This window comes from Haliotis cracherodii, unplaced genomic scaffold (genome assembly GCF_022045235.1).
Source record: "Haliotis cracherodii isolate W230 unplaced genomic scaffold, xgHalCrac1.p SCAF_11, whole genome shotgun sequence".
NCBI lineage: Eukaryota > Metazoa > Mollusca > Gastropoda > Lepetellida > Haliotidae > Haliotis > Haliotis cracherodii.
Window position 1 is genome coordinate 30,056,440 of NW_027266266.1, and position 24,909 is coordinate 30,081,348.

General features: G+C 40.6%; 2 protein-coding genes across 2 annotated transcripts; one reads left to right on the forward strand and one right to left on the reverse strand.

Moving 5' to 3' along the window:
• Nucleotides 1-19,449: 19,449 nt before the first annotated feature.
• Nucleotides 19,450-20,223, forward strand: LOC139455010 (uncharacterized). The gene has a single exon (XM_071236597.1). The coding sequence runs from the start codon at nucleotides 19,450-19,452 to the stop codon at nucleotides 20,221-20,223; it is 774 nt and encodes a 257-aa protein (XP_071092698.1).
• Nucleotides 20,224-22,004: 1,781 nt separating this feature from the next.
• LOC139455011 (uncharacterized) lies at nucleotides 22,005-22,511 on the reverse strand. Its single transcript, XM_071236598.1, has 2 exons — nucleotides 22,226-22,511; nucleotides 22,005-22,099 (listed from the first exon to the last, which is right to left on the reverse strand). The coding sequence occupies exons 1-2, from the start codon at nucleotides 22,509-22,511 to the stop codon at nucleotides 22,005-22,007; spliced, it is 381 nt and encodes a 126-aa protein (XP_071092699.1).
• Between the last annotated feature and the right edge of the window lie 2,398 nt (nucleotides 22,512-24,909).

Consider the following 24,909-nt stretch of genomic DNA (forward strand, 5'->3'; position numbering starts at 1 on the left):
CATTTCTGTCATAAACTCAAACAATTCAATTATATATATAAATTTCCAAGCCGAATAGTGAGAGCAGTGAGCAAAAAGGTAAGGTGCTCAGGGCTTGGCATGACCAGCCGATGGGTAGACCGGGCCCATCTTACCACCCGTCTAGGAGAAGTAAGGGTCGAAGTGGTGTATTGGGCAAAGGAACGCTATTCCTGGATCCAGTGCACTCAACCACCAGACTGCCGTCCTCCGCCGACACAGGGACGCAACCCACGGCAAACGGGCTGCCCACTTTGGTCGCCTTGTACGACCAGCAATGGGGTGCTGTGGACATATTCTACCCTGGGTCCACACGGGGGAAGAGCTATTAGCGTTACCCAGCACTCACCACGAGGAGGTTGCTCTTCACCAGTGCCATAAATGCCTGAAGGCCCTTCATCTTCTGAAAGTCGTTTCAAGTTCAAAGTGGGGAGGGATCAGAAAGCCCTCTACCAACTGTACAGAGCACTTATCCGCTCGAAACTGTAATTTAAAAGTATTAGATAGCATTCATCATCAAGGACAGGCTTTGCCTTGGAACCTTCCGAACTTTCCCGATACAAAGTCTGTATGCGGAGGCCGATGAACCGTCCCTTTAACTTGCTTGCTTGATTTGTTGTTTAACGCCGCACCCAGCAATATTCCAGCTATATGACGGCGGTCTGTAAATAATCGAGTCTGGACCAGACAATCTAGTGATTAACACCATGCGCATCGATCCATGCAATTGTAATCGATGACATGCCATCAACCAAGTCAGCGAGCCTAACCACCCGATCCCTTTGGTCGCCTCTTACGACAAGCATAGTCGCCTTTTACGGCGGCAAGCATGGGTTGCTGAAAACCTATTCTACCTCGGATCTTCACGGGTCCGTCCCTTTAACAACGTCCCATCAAATTATCTTAAAAATATATTTCCAAATTATGTTCTTTGAAATTTAATCCAGCCTATGATTGTGTTTTTAGTCCTCTGTATGAAGACCTCTTCAATAAAAAATCATCTCTTATTCCATAAGACTACAATCTTCTATTTCTGCAGCTAAAATAAATCTTGAAAATATATACACACACACACACACACAACTTTTGACTTCCCCAACCTTGGCAGTCAGTACACCCAGAGGTGGATCTAACCTTTACTAAATTAAACCAATCAACCTATTTATCAACAGGAATATAATCAACTACGAAGCAAATATGATACTTACAAATCTATATTTACAGATGGATCCAAGGATTGTGAAACACAACCCCATATCATGACAGACCCCCCGCCACATGCTAAGGTCTTCTGGATGTTCCTTGGTGCAAAACGAGAGTTACGTTGCCTCCAAACACGTATTCGACCATCAACAGTTCGTAGCAGCATTCGACACTCGTCACACCAATGGATCCTTCTCCAGTTGGCCAAGTTCCATCGACTAAGGGCACGACACCATATCAGACGATTCCGCATGTGCCTCTCAGTCAGTTGAGGACGTTTTACTGGTGTTCTGGCGTTATAACCAGCCGCTCTGAGGCGACGCCTTACGGTCATCGTCGAGAGTCTCTGATGGGTAATCCTCTGCAGTCTTAAATCTGTTGAAGTGGCAAATGGATTTCGTCTGACTATCCTGAACAGACGTCTATCCTCTCTGTTAGAGGTCTTTCTTGGCCTACCAGACCTATGCCTGTCATTGACATCATTGGTTTGACCATGTTTGACAATCAAACGAGTGATAACACTGTGATGACGACCCATTTGTCTTGCAATGGCCCTGCATGACTTGCCAGCATTTTTCATGCCTATCACCTCCCATCTTTTAGCGTTCTTTAACTTTCTCTTCACCATGGCTGATTTTCAACCTCTATTGAAAGGGGAATCTCACACAGGAGCAAAATGCAACCACGTGTCTGAAACTTGAATTTCACTATTTATAGGGTAGGGGAACTGCAGCAACACGTAAAGCACGCTTTCCTTGTGGTATCTGGACAAATTTGGGTTCATGAAACTAATTCAGTCATACATCATCATATTTCGTATTTCTGATTCCCACACGTGAAATCCAGAGACTATGAATATGGTGGTGCTTAACTTTTGTGCATGTGTATGTTTTCCGACTCTCTTTCCTGTCTTCAGGCCATTACAAATCAGACTACCAAACATCCACTTTGAATTGAAACTCTTGAATAATATACTGAACAGCATTGAAAATGCACCACCATGAAAATGGATGTATTTTCACCCGATCTATCGCCAATTGAACATCTATGGGGTTACCTGGGTCAACGCCACTCACGTCGTCCGCAAGTACAGAACCTGAGAGAACTTGAAGATACACTACGTCAAGAGTGGAATGCCCCAGAACACTATTCGCAGACTTCTTCGATCAATGAGAAGACGTTGCACTGCAAACACGAAAACGTCGTTTTTTTCCGCATATGGTCATTGGACGGAAAAACGACGTTATTTGGACGTTTTCAAACCATCGTTTTTCCGTCCAAATAACGTCGTTATTTGACATCGGAATTTACTGGGAGAGAACGATAGCGTTAAGCTCCTCCCTTTCTTGATTGACATTGTCAATCAAGCAACAGCGTCTACCGGTATTTCTACTTCTCAGATTTCATTGGTCAGTCCCCGCGTGTTAGATTACAGGCCCGCGTTTGACGCTGCACTCGAAGCGCTTAGCGGAAGTACTGAAATCAATCGTTCTGCGCATGCGGATTACTTAATGTCTTGACCAAATTTTCCGTTCTGTGCGTGCGCGATTTCGCGTATTGTTTCCTAGATTTAATGTCACCACTTTTTGACAATGGTTCATAAACACAATCACGTGAAGGTTCGGAATCGTAACGAGTAACTCCATTTAAATTGAAGAGGATTCCCAGTGATATGGGAGATTCCAAGATGAAACTATTCTTTGGCTGTCTAGGCTGCCACCCAAACCGATCTAAACGGGACCCGATAGCTTATTGCATGCTATATAGTCATATGGAAGTGGACAAGAACTATACATTGTATTCCGGCCGATTGTTCTTGCATTTACTTATAAGTCAGGAAAATGGACTTAAAAGGGGAGTTGTTGAATGTAATTATTTTAATTATTAAATGTTGCTTATACACTAATCTGGACGAACTTCTCATTGCTCTGTTTATGTCATCCTATATACTATTAGTATGTTACCGTTCTAAAGTCAACCTCTCACATAACATTATATTGTTCATAGTATCAAAGTTTAATCAACAATATCAAGAGTAGCGATTTAAACCACTTAAACGCCCAAACACAAAGCTGTTATCAAGCGCTAGTGCAGACCTGATGCATCGTAAAAACTGTATCGTGATGTCTTCAGAAATTCAATTATACTACGTGAGAGTACGGCTAACGCTGACTCACCGGTGGAACAAAGACAATATCGCTAATACAGATATAACGTATTTGAATGTTAATACTAAAGACAAACAATCATTATTTTTGCAGTGACGATATAACACGTATACACGTTTATTGTTAACTTTCATCAGTTTTGCTCTTCATTTTAATAACTTTGTTTTCACATATATATGTAGCAATACCCGACAAGCATGTCATACATAATTATGGGGCAGTTTTCAATCTTGTACTGACTTACCCTGGTGTTAATGAGCGAAGTTTATTGGCTTGTGTGTAAAACCCCGTTTTTCTGGTAATCCTATTATTACTTAGTTTATTTCTATCTAATGACACCCTGTTCTCTGGATCATGGCTCCGTGACTATCCATAGCAATTAAGATGAACATTCAGTTCAAGTAAATGAATGAGTTTGTTTTGACGCTACAGTCAGTCAAAAAACCAATGCTGTGAGGTTTGATAACACACTTCTACCAGTTCGAACATCGTGGATCCTCATTTTCTGCCTAAAGAGAATCATAGTTCATATGCTAATCCATCTGCGAATACCCTCCCACTCAAGATGACCTTACTTGTTGCTAAATCTGTCATCTATCCCCCTAATCTCACCCGCCCCCACCCCCCACACGCACGCACGCACGCACGCACACACGCACACACACAGCGCACACACACGCACACGCACACACACACACACGCACGCACGCACGCACGCACACACACACACACACACACACACACACACACACAGACACACACACACACACACACACCAACAACTGACCTAAATAACCTGGACAGGAAATACTGCTGATAGCCTCTGGTCAACTCAGCCGCGCCACCGCAGAATGTTCGTCCAACTCTGCAGGGGGCATTCTCAGTGGCTTCAAACGCGCTGAAATGTTTTCGCCTTGCATCCAAGATGGTGGACAAGTGAAATCGTATGAAATTTGGCTATTTTAGGTCCTATCTCTTTTTTGATTACCCAATAAAGTCAATACATAGTTACACGGTTGTGAAGAAGCTTACAACTTTATAAGACTTATTCATCTCATTCCAAAAAAGCTACTCGCGCTCACATAAAGTTGTAGTTATTATGTCACTCTTTTATTTCTTTAAAAATATATTACATGTTCAACAATAACAATTAAGATGAACATTCAATTTCCGATATAAGTAAATGAATAAGTGTGTTTTACGCCACAATCAGTCAAAGACCAACGTTGTCCGGTCTGATGACACACAATCTACCAGGTAGCACATTGTGTACACCCTATCCCCATTGAAGTCTCCACTGTGGGTATTCCTGGGGACGAAAAGGCCCCATGTACCTAGGAATTTCATCAATACATTCATGCGCGGCATTCTCTGCCTAAAGAAGATCATATAGTTAACATGCTAATCCAACTCGAACTACCATCCCGCTCAAGATGAATGTTTTATGTAACATCCAACAGCCCACATTTACGCACGCACGCACGCACGCACGCACGCGCACACACACATTTGGATTTTCCAATCCCTGAATTGAGAAGACGTGCGTTACGAAGCTCCTCCAAGTCATCATCAATATCCGTATATGTCTGTGATATCATTATCCATCCAAAGCCGAATATACATTTATTGTGTTTTCTTGACAACAAATGTTATAATTGGGATAACACTTTCTGAGTAAAGTACAGATTCTCGTACTTTCTTGGGTTGAGCCCTGTCCGGGATTTGAACCCACACTGTGAGTGAGGCACCCAATCGCCAGAACACAAAGTTGGCGATCTAATCCAGCCACCGAACCAAAAATGTTAGTCCAGATGACGTATACTTTCTGTACTCCTCTGACAAGAGAAAAATGGCACGGCTTCTATGACCGAAAGCTTTGAACAAACAATGCCTTTAAGAAAGTGGTCAACAGTAACACACATTATATTTGGATACCACCTTCTCAGTAAACTACATATTTTTAGGGTGGAGATAATAGACGTTGATGGTTGATTATCAATGGACAAATTAAAGCCAAAACTTAACTTATGAATGATTGGTAATGGGAAATGGACAATGGGCAAACGGGAGGCGGGGTAATCAGCGCCATGCCAGTTATCTGTTGGCTTCCCTTGTTGCGTTCCCTTCTTTGCTATCTTTTTACTTTTGTTGTTCTTACAGGTACCAATATATGTTCTCTGCCTCATAGCATTTAATAATATGCACCTGATGAAGGAGAAAGTATATATTCCGAAACGCAGTGTTCCTCCGTTGACATCCATAAATATTTTTCCTTGTGTGTATCAGTTCTTAATGCCCTTCAAAGACTCAATCTAGCTTTGTTTTTAAATGTCGTGATATTTGCGTAGAATATAATATGGTCATGCCTATATACATTTGGGTCTTTGTCTACATAAGCATTTAGACATATAATTTAGAGCTAAGGACATTGCTAATTCTGCAGGAATGAAGTATGTCATAGCAAGCTGTGATCTTTATTCATACTTTAGATATTCGTAATGGAGATCTGTAACTGAAGTTTACCGTAATCTTCGGTAACTCTCACCTCCTGACCAGTTGAACGTCTTAGTGCATTCAGATGCCATTGTAAAATTCCAGGCTGCCCCTCTTTCTGTGATGTTTTGACGGATGAAATCTATTGCGTTATAATAATCTCTGTTTGCTGATATATAATATGTACATGTAAAATATTTACGATATTTTAAACGTGTAATTCGATGCATATGCAATGCAATGTGAACATAAGTGCGGATGCACGAAGGCGGTTATAGTCATAGTTATACTGCGATGGATGTAGGGGAATGGTAGGGGGGTGTATGTATGTATGAAAGCACGAATACCGATACATGAGGGCGGATATAGTTATAGTTCGATGGATGTTGGGGAATGGTGGGAGGATGGATTATGTATGAAAGCATGCGCATGGATCCATGATGGCTGACGTAGACATAATGGTGGGGAAAGAAGAATGTGATGTGTGAGTGTGTGTGTGTGTGTGCGTGCGTGCATGCGTGCATGCGTTGTGATACGAGAGTTGGCGAACATGTTGTCAGATGATTGTGTGAGTAAGTTAAGTGGTTGAGGATGTGGCAGGTATGAGTATTGATACATGCAGACTTGGGGTTGGGGGACTGGGTGTGCCTGTACTGAGGTCTTTTGTTTCACTCACTTATAGTGTTTTCTTTCACTCAAATACTGTTTTACGCATTTTAATGACTGCAACTGTAGTGACTCAAAGGTCATACTGGCCGGGCATTCAACATATCTACCCCAACAACATACGTAGCCATTTTTATGGTGTACAATTCTTCTTCTGCCTCACACACACACACACACACACACACACACACACACACACACACACACACACACACACACACACACACACACACACACACACACACATTAATTGTTTTATTAAATGTATCTTCGAGAGTCAGTAAGAAACTAGAAATAACTGCCTTTGTTCTGTAAACCTCACCAAGTTTCAGCTTTCGCCTCTTCCTTTGTGGACTGAGGTTTCACATTTGTAAAATGATCTCTCTTATCTGTCTGTACCATCAACTTAACTGCCCTCACCCCCTGCAGTTTTCCTGTCCCATATTGCCAAGCAGGTGACCCACAAGGAGGAATACCGCCCTCCCTCAGTCCAGTGATACTGTGCCTAGCACAATATGTTGGGGATACGTAGCCTTGCTGTGGGCAAACATTTTGTAACAATTTGGCAAACTTTGATATGTAAACAGCAAATATTATTCAGTTTTATTTCAACAAAAACGGAAAAAATCGGATCCTACTTATTTTGTGGATACCATAACAATAAATCAAGCCAATAGATCGTTTGAGCTGGCATGAATATACAAAATAATTAGCAAGTCGATAGTCATAATTCCCTCTGTTGGTCCCACGTGAAATGTTCTTCATGAATAGAATAGATGGCTGATAGACGTTCGACCGAATAATATCATTTGCTAACTTCAACTGTTCATCTAATTTCCTTGAATGTATGTTACATAGTTCATATGTTCATGGGCTTCTTCACTAAATGTATAGTGTGGAGGACTACTTCACTTGAGGATAAGTAACATAAATAATGATGATAATTATGATAGTATTGCCATTATTATTCCTTCAGATTATTAAAAAAAAGTTATTATGTTTTCATAGAGAGAAAGAGGTATGGAGATTGTGAGATTATTTTTAGCATCGGAATTGTTAACATAATTCTTAAAGATATTATGTTTTGTTTGTTTATTGTTAAATGCTGCACTCAGCAACATAAGGATATTAAAACATTACATTTAGGTTCAGTTGTATTTTTATATTTGTATCATTTTGCAAATGTTACAGAGACCTGATAAGGGATATATAATAATGTATAGTCGCTATTCTTAAAGTAAGAATATGTTAGATTTATCAACCAGAAATATTGCACACAAGAGGATAATCATATTTCATGACACAATTTTTAACGTCGAAGTCAACGATATTTGTGTATGTTATTGCTACATGACACGGATACGTCATGATAAAGCAATTAGAAATTGGCATTTGATGATATAAGATAGCTACGGGATAAATCACAAAGAACAAAGAAGGAAGCGATATTTATTTCACGATAAAACATTGTTCTATCATGACGTCATTTATTGAGATTCGAACATGCACTCGCAACTTGAAAAGTAAAATTTGTAAATTTGACCTTATTTTTGAGAGGTATGTGTCTAGTGAGTTGTTCCCAATAAATTTTACTGGAGAATCCGAAAATGAGAGTGATGTGACAATCGGTATTGGGAGAAAAGGTACAGATGATTGACGAGAAAATTGTGAGAATATGCGGGACCAAACTCAAATCCTAAAATGGATTTATCTAGCATGGCCGCTGTCGGATTCTATTCAAGGAATCATCATTATTTAAGTACGGGTAAATATTGTAAAGCGTGTATTTTTTCCTAATTTAACACCCTAAAAGAGGCTGTACGTAATGTTGATATCTCATATAGAAATAAACGAGTCTCGGTCGTTGTTTATCGTACAATAAACAACTCCCACTCGTCGTTTGTTTCTTAATAACATGACCATATACACTAACATTATATCTTTTCATGTTTATCGGTCAACAAAAGCGACATAAGCATTTCCATTATCATGAGAAACCCTTGCCAAAATTAAAGTAGCGCCAACTGCACCATTGCGACAACATCAGGAGCATGTTTCATGATTCATCATAATAAATGATGACATTGGATGCTCGCAAAAACGCGAGCTCATTCCGATCCACTAGTTGCACCCGCCACAAACACATCCAAAGGCAAGCAAATCGTTCACCCGAAAAGGCAGAGAATTGCATCTCATATCATTTTTGTCATTGATACGTCAAACCTGGAAATGCCGTCTACACGTCCAACACAAAGCCCAAGCCAGGACCCAAATCCTTCAAACCCGGCCAAAGTTCTGTTAATTACATACATGTCCCCCTAACCTTAAATAATCTATACTAGTTCTGAAGTAAATCGTATTTACCCGTATGAATCGTCTTATGTTATTTATTGCCGATAAACAGAATACGCACACTTTCTGAAAGTACTGTGTGATAAGTCACGCACCAAACCTATACTCTCGATATACATGCTGCTCTTACTTAAAAAAAGAATATTGGGTTAACAAGATACGTATATTAAAGTACCATGCTTTCCTGATGTGCTCTCATTCTAATTTGAAATAATGGCATAAATAGTTACCACTCATCTTTCAATATTTTTCAAATTTGGGTTAATCACGAACATATTTGAATATGTACAACATCTTTACTTACTTATCTTTATACTTAAAGGCATCAGGTTTGTCTGTCATAAGACCCCGAAACAAATATGTCCAACACAGCCCAATATTTGGCTCTTGGCTCCTTGTTCTTATATTTTATAAGTATTGTTTAAACAACTGTTTTTTTCTGTAAAATATGTTCATTTCAGAAATTAGATGTTATTCTAGCATTAGGTCTGTGGTACGTTTACTGCATCAGCATTACATTAAAACGATATTACATTATATAAATCCATACAGAGGAAATGCTTAACATTTATCTTTTAAGGAAGAGTGCAGGACGACTTGCTTTATACATATAAATGTGGACATATATGTATGGACATTTGGATGATACAGATATACCTCCTTAAAGATATTGTTCGTAGATGACTGTAGAAAATGGAATAATTATGTGAGTAATCGGGTTAATACCACGTTCAGCAATATTTAGCCATATTGCGATATTGGTTTCCAACATACAAGACGGACCATGAAATTATGACTTGAATTTGGACCTGACTTTCTGGTGTGATGTAACACCCCAGAATCTCCGGTAGAAAAAGGGCTCAAAGCACGAATTAAGATCACGAGATGATACTGATGTATGCATCTGGACATATATTTGCGTAGTATTACTACCTTAATTCATCAGTATATATGTATTTTTCAAAAAAGGATATTATAGGATCGACGCTGACATGCGCATATAACTTATTCACCAGTGCTGTAATATTTCATTTCTTCTGACACATATCGACACGAGAAATTATATTTAAATTTAAAAGGAGCCCAAGTGGGATAGAATTTTGAATCTGAACCTGTTGAACAAGGCTTGTTTCATTTTGGCTATAGCATTGCCGCAAGGCCTGGGCGGAAGGGAACACCTGTTTGCACCCATCAGATACCAATCACAACTTCTCTCTCCAAACGAAAACAAAATACGATAAATGTCGGAAGTGTATCCTTCTAATTTTCTATTTAGATACATGTTTTAACTTTAAAGTAATTATATGTATCTCATGTATTATTGGTATCTGTGATGCTGGTACCGTTTTGTTGCCATTGTGTAGCTTTTGTGGAGTTATTATGAATATCAAATACATGCCTTGAAATATGGACTTGTGAAAGAACTCATCATTGAATCATTTGCATTTAAATTAATGCATATACCATTTACTTGGCGTGTATGGACATATTATCCATCTACTTATACACACTTATTATGGATAAAAAAAAAGAATTTCATTGTACTTTATTATTTAAAAAAATACCCGTGAAGATCCGGGTTAGAATAGGCATTCAACAACCCATGCTTCTACGAAGGCGACTTGGCTCGCTGACTTGGTTGATGCATGTCATCGTATCCCAAATGCGTAGATCGGTGCTCTTGATGATAATGACTAAATTTTTGGTCCAGACTGGATTATTTACGAACCACCGTCATAGAGCTGGTATATTGCTGAGTGCGGCGTTAAACAACAAACAATCAAACAAAATCTATATAATTATTAAACACCTTCCAACAATGAGAAATTAAACTTATATTTTCTAAATATTCTGTTATTTTTATAACATAATTTGATTCATAATTAAATTATTGCGTTGCTTTCTTCCCTGTCATTCAGTGTGCATGTTCAAACCCCTAAACTTTTAATATTTCATTTTTCATAAATGGCTACGTTAGTGCGTTGCCTAGATCTCTCGTTACCTACTCACAAGAATAGATTAAAATAATTTGTTTTACTATCATATTTCTGTTTATCTAATTCATAATACGAAATTGATAATTCATTTATAATAGTATAGATAATATTCGTGTATCACTATCTGATGCTAAGGTTTTATTTCAGAAAATATAATTAATTCAAGATGTAGAAAGATACACAATTTGCCATTATTTGACTTTTAAACTGTACAAAGTATGATATAATGATCAGAATACCTGTAACGGGTAGTATTTAAGAAAGAAATATTTGTCGAGAAGTCCCACTTTTCAGATATGCCCTTCAGTAGTATTATTGCATATCTCCCGAGAGAGGTTTACATTGTAGTTCTCATTATTTGTGGATAATTCAAAAAGCAACATAGAAAATATATATGCTACCATGACGAAAGAATACAGAGTATACATAACTCGCAATTCTATATATTCAGCAAACAGCCCCAAACCGAAACTCCACAACATATCCGATTACACTGATTAAGGCTGTCCCAGTTCTCCATGCGATACTGACGCCCGTTCGTCTCCCAGACCATACAGAATAAATTTAAAAGGAATCCAGCTCAAGTCTAGAACGATTTGGCAAGCCTAGATTGCCTTAATTCTATCCATGAAAGTAAGCATTAATAAAAAAAAAATATTGTTCTTGTCTGCTTCAGATTATATTTTGTAGATACTTATTTTAACTAGGAAAATTGTACTGACACCGGCGCTGTCCCTATTGAAGCTATCCATAAGAATTTCGAATTGCCGTCCATTGTTCGATGTCAGTACATCGATGACAAGTGAGGATATCATAAAGTAATCGTTGATGCCGCGCTACACTTTGATAAAAATTATAATCAAGTTGACTGGTGTGTACATTACTACAGTGAACATGTACATGATCATGCCCTAATAATCAAATGCCGTAATGTCAAATACTAATGTATTATTGTGTGATGAATTTAACTGGATCAGTGGTAACATCTGATATTAATATTCCATCAATTTCTTTCCTGGTTGGTCCATCCATGTCTACAAAATGAAAATAATACAATTAAAATGGAGCATAGAATAATTCTTAATTTCAGGCTAGAGCTGTGGAAATCTAGACTTTCCCAATCATTATAGACTTGAGTTGGTCTCATGTTTTACATTATTCTCTTGGGTCAACGTCACAGCTCATACCATACACTAACAAGACCAGCTTGCCCCCCGCCGGAGCGCCTGGATTTTGGTTATATCATCTAACATGGTAAACTCTGCTCTTAAGTAAACAAGAACCTAATCAGCGAGGGGTCCTTTGTCATCCCTATGTGGCTGCTTATAAAAATTTGATATCTTTTCCCAAAGACCTGGTTAATAATATATTTTCTGCTGAATATTCGAAACAAATAGAGTGAGTTGGTACCACATGTACATATGAATACGGTTCTATTTTAAATGACTGCAGCGCTCCATTATGAAAACAATTTGTTTTAACGCCGCTCTCAGCAGTATTCCAGTGATATATGACGGCGGTCTGTTGTATATGAAATATATGCAAATTGAATCTTGAATCTTGAAAGTTGTAACGTGTCCGCAAATAAGTATCACATGCAGTATACAGTATATCAACTGCAATATACTGTATACATCAGTATACAGTGTGTCGCGAGCTCTGCGCTGGGCTGGAGCACACATTTCCTACACCTCTCCCTTCGGCAAACACATCACGAGGGTTGCAACGAGGTCACAGGTCAGGCGTGCACTCGTCAGTTGTCTAATACGGTCAAGAGTAAGATCTTCCGGAAGACCACTGCACTGGAGGTATGTGGATTATTGAGGAGGTACTACGTGTTTGGAACTGGGAGTTGAACACTAAGCACTTTTAGAGAAGAGCTCACAATAAAACGTTATGGACTCGCGGACGGACTTGTGTTTTCATTTCAAGACGTACATTTATCAGGTTGAACTTCCTAACTGTAACAATAACTGAACTTTACGCCTTTTATACACATTTGTGTTCGGGCGACAATGCGACAACGAGACATATTTTGACCTTGAAAATGTCGCGTTACGGCATCGTCGACCTTTTGTAAAATAAAGAAAACAAAGATTATCAAAGAGCGACAATGCGAACACGCGACAATGCGACAAATGGCCAATTGTCGCGCTTTTGTTAATTTTGACACGTTTTGCTTGTTTTTGTAAAGGCGTCAATGCGACAATGCGACAACGAGACAATGTCCCTTCCATAGTAATCCGTGCAAATAAAACTGAGTAATGAAATAGAAGTCTGACATGCCAGTTAAAAGATAGAGTGTTGCAGCTTCTGATTTCATAGATCTTCAAGAAGGGTTATCAATAATGGGATGGGTGATGAGTTCAACTGCATACGCTGTGATTAACAATAATGCTCCGAGTCAATACATTTTGTCAAATGTATGACATGTATTACGTGAATGAACATATTGTTTATACTCGTCCATGTTTTTGACGGACAAAATAATTTACATGCTCGGTAAAACTGAGGACGGGCATCATTGTGTGTTTCCGTGCTTTGTTCAGGTGAACAATTGACTTGTCTTGCATGTTTTGTGACGGGTGCCACTTGTGTGGCAGGATACGCTCACCTTTTCCCAAACACCCATTGGATGACCTGAACCACTTCGGATTTTTATCCCACATCAGTCTGATACACCATGATAATTGAAATACTGAAATACTGTACAGTTGAAAATGATGTTTAATGCGATTACCGTAGTGTGTTACTGCAACTGTTCATATTTTGTGCAGTGATGTTATGTAATATGTAAAAGAAAGCATATTCAATTATCCAACTGATTTGAATAGAATATACTTGCGTCAGTGTATTTTATTAACGCCCCAAATCGTAATTTAAACACATAAAATAACAGATCACGCATGGTGCCTTGACTTAATACTAGATTTAATGGGCCACCCCGGAATAAAATAGTTCCCCCCAAAGCGAGGAACATATGTTTTAGTAGGTTTACAAGGAATATATTCCAAACAATATCCTCATTAGATGAGAAGATCTTTTGCAGAATTACCTCAGTAAGTCAATTACAATGACAGAGCGTCGTAATACATTTACATCAAGTACAATACGTCAAAATGGCCGACACGATAAACGGGACGGGAGATATTTTCGAAGTTGTTAATTAACCTGTGGCTATTTCAAGCCTTGGGCATCACTGATCAATTGGCCGATCATTGAAAGGTGATTGTGAAGATGTGTCAAATAGATACTAAGGTAAATTCATAGATTTCTGTAAATTGTCACTGCGACAGTTTGGATTTATTTTCGTGTTTTTTCTCTCTGGGATGGGTTGCAGCGAGGGTATCCTTAAATGGGCTTGCAACCACGCTTCTGTTTGAATTCGTACTAGGGAATTCCAAGGATTTTCCCCAGGAATGTGGAAGTAGTCAGTGTTTACGCCTTTTCAAGAATACAGTCACGTGAAGAACGTCATGTGACCGACCTCGCGCCCAAGTCGTATATCTTGTAAACTTCACATTAAAAAATTAGTTATTGTTATAACCAAATGAAACACAACCCATTATCCGATAGGGGTAACTGTACATAGCCGTTACCACAATAAACTTAGTAACATTGTTTGGTTTGACTCCTTGGCGCGTGTCTGAATTCCATTAACATGTAACATATCCTAAAACTAGCTTATCAGCAAATCTCGCTGCACTGCGCGCGACAGATACTAGAGCAAGGCATGCCAGAAATACGAAACCTAAAGCTTCGGAAAGGAAGCCTTGGACATCACGTGCGTCGGGGGACCAGCGCCATCTGATTGGCCGTTAACAGTTGTACAAGGCGGAGCAAAAAGCATCGTTTTTCCGTCCATTTTACGCTTGAAAAACTCGACCCTTTTCTGGACACTTTCTAGACGCTGACCAATTAATCAATTTTAATGAATTTTTAGTCGTTTTTCCGTCCAATGACCATATACGGGAAAAAACGACGTTTTCGTGTTTGCAGTGTTGCATGGCCTGTGTTGCTGCCAATGGCGGACATACCAGATATTGACTTTTCATTTTAACCCTATGTGTCTTCCTTAAACTGATGACGTAAATCTAATTACTGTGTGGTATTCCTGTTTCCTTTGTCGTCTTTCTTAATAGTCCGTCTATGTCTGTTCTAATTAAAATCGGTCATTGCTCAAGATGTTTTTGTAATATTTCAAGATTTATTGCTGGTGCATTTTCAATGCTGTTCAGTATATAATAAACTTGTTACTGGTCAATACGACATCGTTTTCTGTTTGTTAGCCTGCCATGTTGTAAGTATTTAGAAGACAGTGGGTGATGCTGCTGCTAAAGCAGCACTCAACAAATCTGTGACACCACCTCTTATTCCATACTTCTGATTATAAGCCAGTGATTGGATCATATATCCGAGATTTGAAGCAGAAGAAGTGAGACACCCAAGCAGGTGTTAATAAATTACATGAAATTAAACCAAATATTGGTTACACCTACTTGGGTTGTCAGTCCAGATTTAAAAAGGTCATTTTACGACGATGTCGTATTGGTCTTTCTCGTTACACCCATGAATATTTGTTGAAAGGCGAGGATCCTCCGTTTTGTATCCCTTGTGATGAGAGAATCACGGTCAGGCATGTCCTGCTTGACTGTATTGAGTTTGCCATCACAAGGGATAACTATTTCAAATCATCATCTCTTAAGGATCGTTTTTAATATACTGAACAACAAAAGTTTCTGTGACATTGAATAAGATTTAATGCAAAGTTATGTTTTTTTACCAAATCTGAAACAATTTCGGTTTGCAACAGATAACAGACTCCTGTAAGTGTTCAAATAGTTTAATTTGCCATACTAACTTAAGAAAATGTGTGATTTAATAAAAACATGAACATGAAATGTCAATTTACAAATCAATACCGTGTGTGTCCAGCTCTGGTTGCGATACAAGCAACACATCTTCGTCTCATGGAATGGACCAGGCGTCGCACAAAATCCTGTGGGATATCTGTCCATATCTGCTGGAGCATGTTTGAAAGTTCCTGGAGTGTCTGTGGAACACGTGGTTGACGTCGAAGGCGCCGAACCATCTCATCCCACATGTGCTCGATTGGTGAGAGATCAGGGGAGCGAGCCGGCCAGGGGATGACATTCACGTTGTTTTGTTGAAGAGAATCCTGAAAAGTCGAGCAATATGAGGCCGGGCGTTGTCATGTTTAAAGGTAATGTCTGGGCCATGACGACGCAAAAACGGTAGAATAACAGGGCCAATGATCTCGTCATGGTAGCACTTTCCATTGAGATTTCCCTCTACCACTATCAAACGGGTCCTCTGTCTTCCTGTAATTCCACCCCATACCATAATGCTGTCGTCTCCGAACCGATCTTCTTCCATGACACAATGATTGATGTAACGTTCACCTCGAAGTCGGTACACTCAAATCCGTCCATCGCTGTGGCTGAGGTGAAAAAGAGACTCGTCAGTGAATAGTCCAGCGTAGATGCTGTCTGCACCACTGTAGACGTTTTTATCCTGTCAAAATGGGACGTCTGGCGGGTCTTCTGGCGACAATCCTTGCACATCTGAGGCGATGACGTACGGTTTGTGAAGATATTTGTCGAAGGCCAGGGATGCTTCTTACAGTCACTGTCGCTGGCTGGAATCGATTTCGTAGGTGTGTTGATCGAGCCCAGTTGCCTTGACGATTATTGGTTACGCGTGGCCTGCCACTTCCAGGATGGTCTCTGACTGCATTCGTCTGTTGCCAACGTTGCAATACAAACCAAATGGTGTATCTGTGGACGTTAAATTGTCTTGCAACATCACGTTGACTCGATTCTGCTTCAAACATACCAATGGCTCGCAGACACTCTTTTTCGGACAGGCGTGGCATTTCGTCATATAGAATAATTGCGTAATGTTGTTGTTTATCTGAGTGGTTGTTGTCAGCACGATGCTAAACAATGCATATCGATCCCGTTAACGCACATGTTTTTATACCCATTAGTGGGTAGTGAAATGCATGGGGCTTGCATAAAAGTAAACTTTTGCATGGAATGCATGCTTTTCTGTGGCAGTTGCGTTTTTGTGTGACTTGATTCTATACATGTACTACAATACTGAAAACCAAACTTTCCTTGGTGGAAAAATACACTAAAATATTGGTGTCACAGGAACTTTTGTTGTTGAATATAGTATGAGTCCTCATTAATTATTGACTTTTTAAAAGAAATTGAACGGGGGTTAAAGTACTGTAAAATTATTGTCCCCCTGAGAGGGAATAGTTATTCCTATCCTAGTTTTAATTGTAGAATGTGTGTCAATTTCGGCTAAATTTCCTAATCGTCGCCAAGAACTGAAGGTATGATGTAAATCTACTGGGGCCCATGCAGGTCGCAATGGTACTGTAGTCCTTCCAATACAGCCCCAAGAGAACCGTCTGCAACGATACCTGATTCTGTGCAAAAATCTCTCAAGCCTGCATCCTGAAAGCGTTTCTCTAAAATGCTCAGTACATTGCAAAAGGTGTGAAATGTGCCAAGTCGAAGGATGATACCAGGATAATGGCCCTTGCGCTTCCAGATAACTTCAGCAACTTTTGCAAACATTGCTTGGTCAAAGACTATTACCACCTTTTTCAGATGTAAGTTTCCCCATGATATTCTTCGCCTGCAGTAAGATTTCAAAGCATGTTGCTGGGCTTGTTGCAGAAGCGTTGATTGTTGGAAGGTAGCCTATGTTGTCTTGGCAGACATAAAGATCTTGACTGAAATTTTAAACTCTTTCGAGCTACCGATGATTTACTGTAGTTAATCTGTTTGCTGAGTTAGGAACCATAAGACATCTTTTCTCAATGCCTGATGCACTGTGTCATCTCCTTTATTGTCAGTAGTGGTCAGCCGCCCAGGTCCACATCCACAATCATTCAAATAAAGGCTAAAATATGATAGTAATGATGATTACTTGTAAGTAAGTGCTATGTACCATTACATCATCATTACCAAATTCGGAGATGGTAATGATGCCATTAACTTTTTTATTGAGTTGTTTCATAACATTAGTCAACACTACTACAGTGTACCCTACAACTTTTATGAAATTACAATTACAATTTTGTGACATGTTGACTGACAGTCATTGTAAAAAAAGGTCTGGCACCACATTGCACATGATATAAACAATGTCTAAACGCTTATGCAGGCGTCACACTGTCCCGAAACTGACACCAGATGGACACACGTTAAAGGAAATGTTCAAATTCGGCTCTGATCGTAAAAACATCGGGCCATTCGTGAGGGCATCTTTAGCCATCGTATGACCGCCGGTGGTCTCTCAAGCTCCGGCAGCAACTTCGTGAGCGGTGGCAAAATCTTTGGCATGTGAAAAAATTGCCGAAAGACCTTGCGAAGGTTCATTTTCGTATTGAATTCGTGTGTCCATTTTGCCCTTCGTTAGGCCATCGTGAGGGCATCTGGTCACATCGTGTCATCTTCGTCTTTACGTCGTGTGATCATCGGTGCCATCGGGCATTTTTCGCCCACGAAGACAATACGAAGGAAACAAGAAGCTGCCCGATTGTCTTAGGAAGGCAACATGACTATGTGAAGCCCTCGCAATTCCGTCGTTTAGCCATCGTATTATAGTACGATGACATCGAGATGGGACCAGGGTGTCGGCGAAGACAGCCGAATTTGAGTAGCTTAAGTGTTTCCTATGTGTCATGGTAACTTGGACATGTAAAAGGCCAGCCTCAGAGCATCTTCCTCAGTCAGTCCTTAGCAACTCTACAGAGCAGAGGCGTGTGTGACTCAAAAAGCTTCAATCACAATTAATCACAATTCAGTTCCTGCAGAATGGCATACTTTGATGATGAGACAACCAGGAAAAAGAAGGCAGCAGCATTGCTTCTTTTGATGCAACTCAGAGAACGTGATAAGCAACTCTTACAGGCCCAGCACGTCCACTTACAGGTACAAATTGTCTTATTTCACTTTGTCATTTCCTGCTATTTGCACCGACTCTAGTCGGTAGAGTGGTCTAGTGGTAGAGCGTCCGCCCGGGGGGTTCGATCCCCGACCGCGTCATAGCAAAAGACGTTAAAAGATGGTACTTGTTGTTACCCTGTCTGGCGCTCGGCATTAAGGGGCTAAAACAGGGACTGGTCGGCTCGGAGTCAGTACACTGTGTCTGAGTGGGGTATTCATGTTAAACTGCGGCATGGTATCTCAGTGAGCTAGCACTATAAATAGGCATCAGTCCAGACTTGTACAAGCAGCCACACAAACACACACACGTACATGCACGTCGCTATATAAGTGCAATAATCTTGGACGCGACGTTAAACCCCATTTCACCTCAACCTCTTGCTATTTGCCTTTCTAGCATTCGACAATGTACTTATCTTCTTTTGCTTTTTATTTTCCAGGGTAGGGGCAAACCGAGGCGAAGGAGGAAACCGAGGTCTATGTGGGTCAGGAAATGGCTGTCTGACAAAAGAAGAGAACGCTATGGACACTATAGCTCTCTACTAAATGAGCTGAAGACAGAAGATGAGAAGGCCTTCTACAACTACACAAGACTTCCCAGAGGCCTCTACGATTAGGTGCTGCGAAGGCAGAATAGAGAAGAAGCACACATGGTACAGAAAGTCTCTCCCTCCTGGTCTCAAGCTATCCATCACTCTACGACACTTGGCCTGCGGTGACAATTATCCAAGCCTGTCCTGCAACTTCAGAGTTGCTCCAAACACCATCTCCCTCATCATTAATGAAGTCTGCGATGCCATCAAAGCCGAGTTTGCTGCTGAGGTGATCCAGTGTCCTACTACAACTGAAGAGTGGATCGCCATTGCTGAGCAGTTTGAGAAGAGATGGCAATTTCCACACTGCTGTGGTGCTCTGGATGGCAAGCATGTGGCGGTCACCTGTCCTTGGAATACTGGTTCTGTGTACAGAAACTACAAGGGCTTCTTCTCCATTGTCCTCATGGCCCTGGTCGACGCAGACTACAAGTTTCTCTGGATTGATGTCGGCTCTGATGGTTCCAGCAACGATGCCAGTATCTACAATGGGTCAGAACTGAAGGAAGGCCTGGAGAGTCCGAACAACATATTCAATCTCCCTGAAGAGAAGTCTCTACCTGGTGATGACGTTCCTGTCCCATGCTACATAGTAGGGGACAATGCTTTTGGGATCAACAAGCGCCTGATGAACCCGTTTTCAATCAGAAACATGGAGCACCATGAGAGAATATTTAACTACAGACTCTCCAGAGCCAGGCGTGTAGTTGAGAATGCCTTTGGTATTCTGGCACACAAGTTCTGAGTTTTGCTGAGGACCATGAACCAGAGGCCAGAGACACGCAGAAAAATCATTACAACTTGTGTGATCCTTCACAATCTCATCAGATTGAGATATCCAGCCACCCACAACAACCTTATGGACTTGGAGGACCAGAACCAGAATGTCATCCCAGGGGCATGGAGAAATGACAAAGTACTTCTGGATGTTTACCATGAGAGGGCAAGGAACACTGGAACCCAGGAGGGGAGGCAAATTAGAAGATACCTGGGCCACTACTTTACCTCAAAGGCTGGTTCGGTGCCATGGCAGGACAAGATGATCATGTAATTATTCCCACAAAGCAGTGACAGTAAAATGAATACAGAGACACTAACATTGTGATGATGAACAAATTATTTTCACATATTGCATTGTTATTTAAAGAAAAATGTGTATGGAGTAATAAATTTTGATTTTGAAATCGATTGAAAATACTTGTTCTTTTTTCCACTTATTAATAAAATAAAGGCCCAACATCTAGATAGTTTAAAAATCTCAAGTTTCCAAAATGTAAAGTCCCATACTACTGTCACATAGAAATTAAAATGGGTAAAGGATAAGTAAAGTAAGGATAACGGACCAAAAAAAGAACAAAGTGACAATTTTTATTGTAAACAATCTCTGTTTACAAGTTTCTGTGTGATATTTGCTGCTGAGGCGGCTGAGAAGGAAGTTGGACGAATGCAGCCTGGCGGGGAGAAGTTAAGTAGCCCTGAGTTGAAGTGCTGACTGGCTGGAGGGTATGGTACTCCTGCTATTGCTGTTGTTCTAAGTTGTACTGCTGGTTCGCCTGCTCTACGTAGCCACACTCTTGGGGTCTCCACAATGATGCCGGAGGTGGGTTCCTAGGCCACTGGCTGGGACCTGGCTGGAACTCTGCTAACGGTGAAGAGGCAGCTATGCTGGCGGAGTAGTAGGAACAGCTGGGGAGGGCACTATCCTGTTGAAGTTGGCTGGGTCTTGAGTAGGTGGCAGATGTGCAGACTGGGATCACAGCAACTGGCCTCTGCTGCTGCGACTGGAATGCTGACGGGACATCTTGTAAGGGACTGATCTGGTCACCAGCCGCTTCCCTCATCCTAAACTGTCTGGTCACCTTCCGATAACTCAAAAGACAAAAACAAACAGCATAGAATTAATACAAGCTCAAATCTAGCATGCAATAAAATTTGTGACATCAAATGAATTTCAAATTTATGCAATTTTATATACTTACTGGTTAAGAACTGTGGTGATCTCCTCATACGCAGCTTCCAGGCAGGCATCATGCAGACGATCCAGTTCGCTTTCCAGGTACTTGCAGAAAGGAGTGGCCCTGTTGACTTGCTGCTCTCGAGTGATAAACTGAACCAGCCTATCTTGGAGATCACAGGATGCTCCGGTAACTCTGATCTCCATGGTAGGAGACTCGGGTCGGTCCTCAGCAGCTGTTTTGGTCCTAGAAGGAGGTCTCGGTGTAGGGTAGCCAGTGTACTTCTTGGTGGGCTCCCTAGATTCGTCTGCAAGACTGCCTGCCATGGTACTGTCGTCACTCCCAGCCAGCTCACCCGTCTCAGCCAGGGCCAACTTGTCCTTAAACTGCAAAGACAAAAATAGAAAACAAACATAAGTACATTTGAAAGTTATATTTGGAAACAAAACGTTTGGAAATTGAAAATGTTCAACAAAGTTCAGTTTGAATTTAATTTCAATGATATCCTCACACTAGCTGGTGTATCCTTCATCACCACTCGACAGACCATCACCGGACCTCTTCTGGGACTTCATCTTGGATTGGCCCTCCCGCAGCTTCGAGAATCGAGTCCTTCAGGCTTGGACTTGGACTTGCCCGCAAGGAGGGCAGGGGAAGCTGACTCATCTGAAAAGATACCAAATGGAGAAAAAAAATAAGTACATGAAGGACAACAATATATGGGAATATATAACAAAATCAAAAACCCCTCTTGCCCCCCATCCATACCAAAACTAAGTTATAGATATTTACCTTTATCATCCGAGGATTCGGGCTGTCTGTTACGAGGAGGAGGGGGAGAAGGTGAATGCTGCTGAGAGTCCTGGGACTGCTGAGGAGACCAGGATCCCTCGGGGGACCGCTCTGGAGTTTTACTTGGACCATCTTTCTTGGATTTCCTCCCCCTCCTCTCTCTGGTTGGAGACTCAGTGGTGTCTTCTTGGACATCTAAATCGTCAGTTTCCTCTGCTTTCCTCTTCTGAGTTCTGTATTTAACAGCCCGCTTCTTCCCTTTGCCTCTCCCTGCCTTGGGTGGCATGTTAAAGTTGAATCAGCAATTGAATTTCCCACGGTCGGCCGGAGGTTTTATACCATCGGGAGGTCACGTGACGCCTTCGAACGCATCGTACTCTGAACACGACGTCGTGTAGCCATCGCGTGGCCTTCGTGTGTCCTGCGGGTATAAACTACTATACAAATTCACATCTTCGGGTTGCCTTCGTGTGTGGTTCGGGTGCCATCGTGTGACCTTCTGTAGGCATCGTACTTGCTTCGCCTGTTGATTGGTTGTTGACCAAGTTCGGGGCCATCTTCGCGCGAAATTCAAAATCACATATTCGTATGGCCATCTCGTGTTAATTTCGGGACAGTGTGTTGCCTGCATTAGTGCATGCTTATGCGTGGAGTATAGCACTATATAAATGGATTATTATTATTATTATTATTAGGGCTCCCTGCCTACAAGGCAAGAGCCCTATTGTAATTGTTCGATTTATTATTATTTACTATTATTATTATTATTCCGGCGTTTTTTGTTCAAATCGTAACTCAAAAACTACTGCTCAGAATCTCTTCAAAATTTCCACAAGGATACCTTAGATCCTGAAGCAGATACCACAAAAATCACAAGACTCTAGGCTCAAGATCTAAGGGCAGATAACTCAAAACAACTTTAAAAATCGAAATTTCAACAGCTCATAACTCCGCCACGAAAGCTCCAAAGACTTCCAAATGTCTTGAACAGGTGCGGAATCAGATGCCCAACAATTCCTCTACACATCCAATGTAGCGAAATTGCTTCGTTTGGCCGTCACATTGGATTAAGTGTTTTGGCACTGTTTTGTACCATATTCCTCAGTACTAACCTAACCAGATCATTCAATGGCTGACAGGCTAGGCAATCTTTAGTATTTACATGTGCAATTCGATATTGAAATGCAGTCACAAATCATAAATCCTACATACATCAAACTCTTATCTCACGTGTTTTGAAAATGTCATTTTGTGAGGGTGACAAAGGTGCTTTATGACACTTCAAACATTTTTAAAAAGTAAACGACACTGCAAGAAGCAGCAGTGAAATTACAAATAAGTCCCGTTCACTGCACTTCAATCGCCAGCAATACTGTGTCCTCTTTGCGCTATACGCTACATTATTGTCGATAGACCAGTGGTATCGGTTTATTTATATAACCAACTACAGTCTGCAGTACGTCAGCTTTGTGTATAGTTTTCGGCTGTGGACTACAGAAATCAGTTATCATGAGATAACGCAAGCAGCAACGAACTATAGAAATAGATTTACGTTTGCGCTCGTATGTTCAAAGGTTCTGCATAGAAAACAGTGTAGCTTGGAGTACATAAGGACATCGTATGTTTTGTTATGTAAAAGCTCAAATCTGCATTGGCGCGAATTCACAATACACGTTGTCAATAGAGTTAAGCAAACAAAGAATGGCGCACGCATGCTTATTGGCCGCACAGCGTGTCAGCGTACCTCAGTCCCATGAAAATAGGAGAGCAGTATAATACTCGGGTACAGGTGTTGATACTGCTGTAGTGGCGGGAAATTAAGGCTCCAGTTGCCAACGGGACGAATAGAGTAACCACCCTTAATAATGCCAAACTGGACCTGTGCCAAAATGGACTGTTTTTCTCAGTCAAAACGGACAAGTTACATGTCACATAGTTAATAAAGGCTATATTATAATGATACACAGTAATGCAGATATCCTTCCTGATACCGGTAGTGACTTGTAAGTCAACAGGAAAAACGCCCTGTTGTAGAAGGTCCACACTTTTGAAGCTTCACAGGGCGCCAATTATGAATGACCATGACATTGAATCATTGATATCAAAGTAACACCATTTGGTTTCTTGGAACGGATTTCCGCACTATCAAATTACCTTTTTATAATGCGAACCTGTTCATTATTGAAAATTCCATTTTTTCTGAGACATCCCTGATATAATGCCAACTTTAGGAAGTTTTATTTACCAACATCATTATTGTTAAGAAACCAGTTCCTTTCTTTACTTACTTAAGTGTTATGATCTCTATTGCGTTTACAGCTAATTTTCTTTTCAACTTTGATAACAAAAGCTTGGAAGACTTGGGGTTGTCTTTGCTAATTGCTTCAACAAGAAGATGACAAGAGTTGACCGACATGTGTTGTTACTGTTAGATAATGCCCCAAGCCATCTCATCCCTGAGCACGGGTCAAATTACAAGATCCATTTCCTGCTTATTACAATAACAAGTCACCAACACCTCTGCATGCTGGTATCTTCCATCCTGAACAGATGCAGAGCCAAAATGGGAATTTGTTTCTTGGTCAAAAGCGACCGGTGAAATATCCTATTGATAATCCAGATCATATTGTAGTCGTACACAGTATAGCACATATCCTTCCTCATATCGGAATGCACTTATTTAA

Bases quoted from the DNA above. Each gene is read 5' to 3' on its own strand.
- LOC139455010 (XM_071236597.1), top strand. From the start codon at position 19,450: ATGAGAAGGCCTTCTACAACTACACAAGACTTCCCAGAGGCCTCTACG.
- LOC139455011 (XM_071236598.1), bottom strand. From the start codon at position 22,511: ATGCCACCCAAGGCAGGGAGAGGCAAAGGGAAGAAGCGGGCTGTTAAA. The intron at 22,100-22,225 runs GTAAATATCTAT...GTATCTTTTCAG, and splicing joins CGAATCCTCGGATGATAAAG to ATGAGTCAGCTTCCCCTGCC.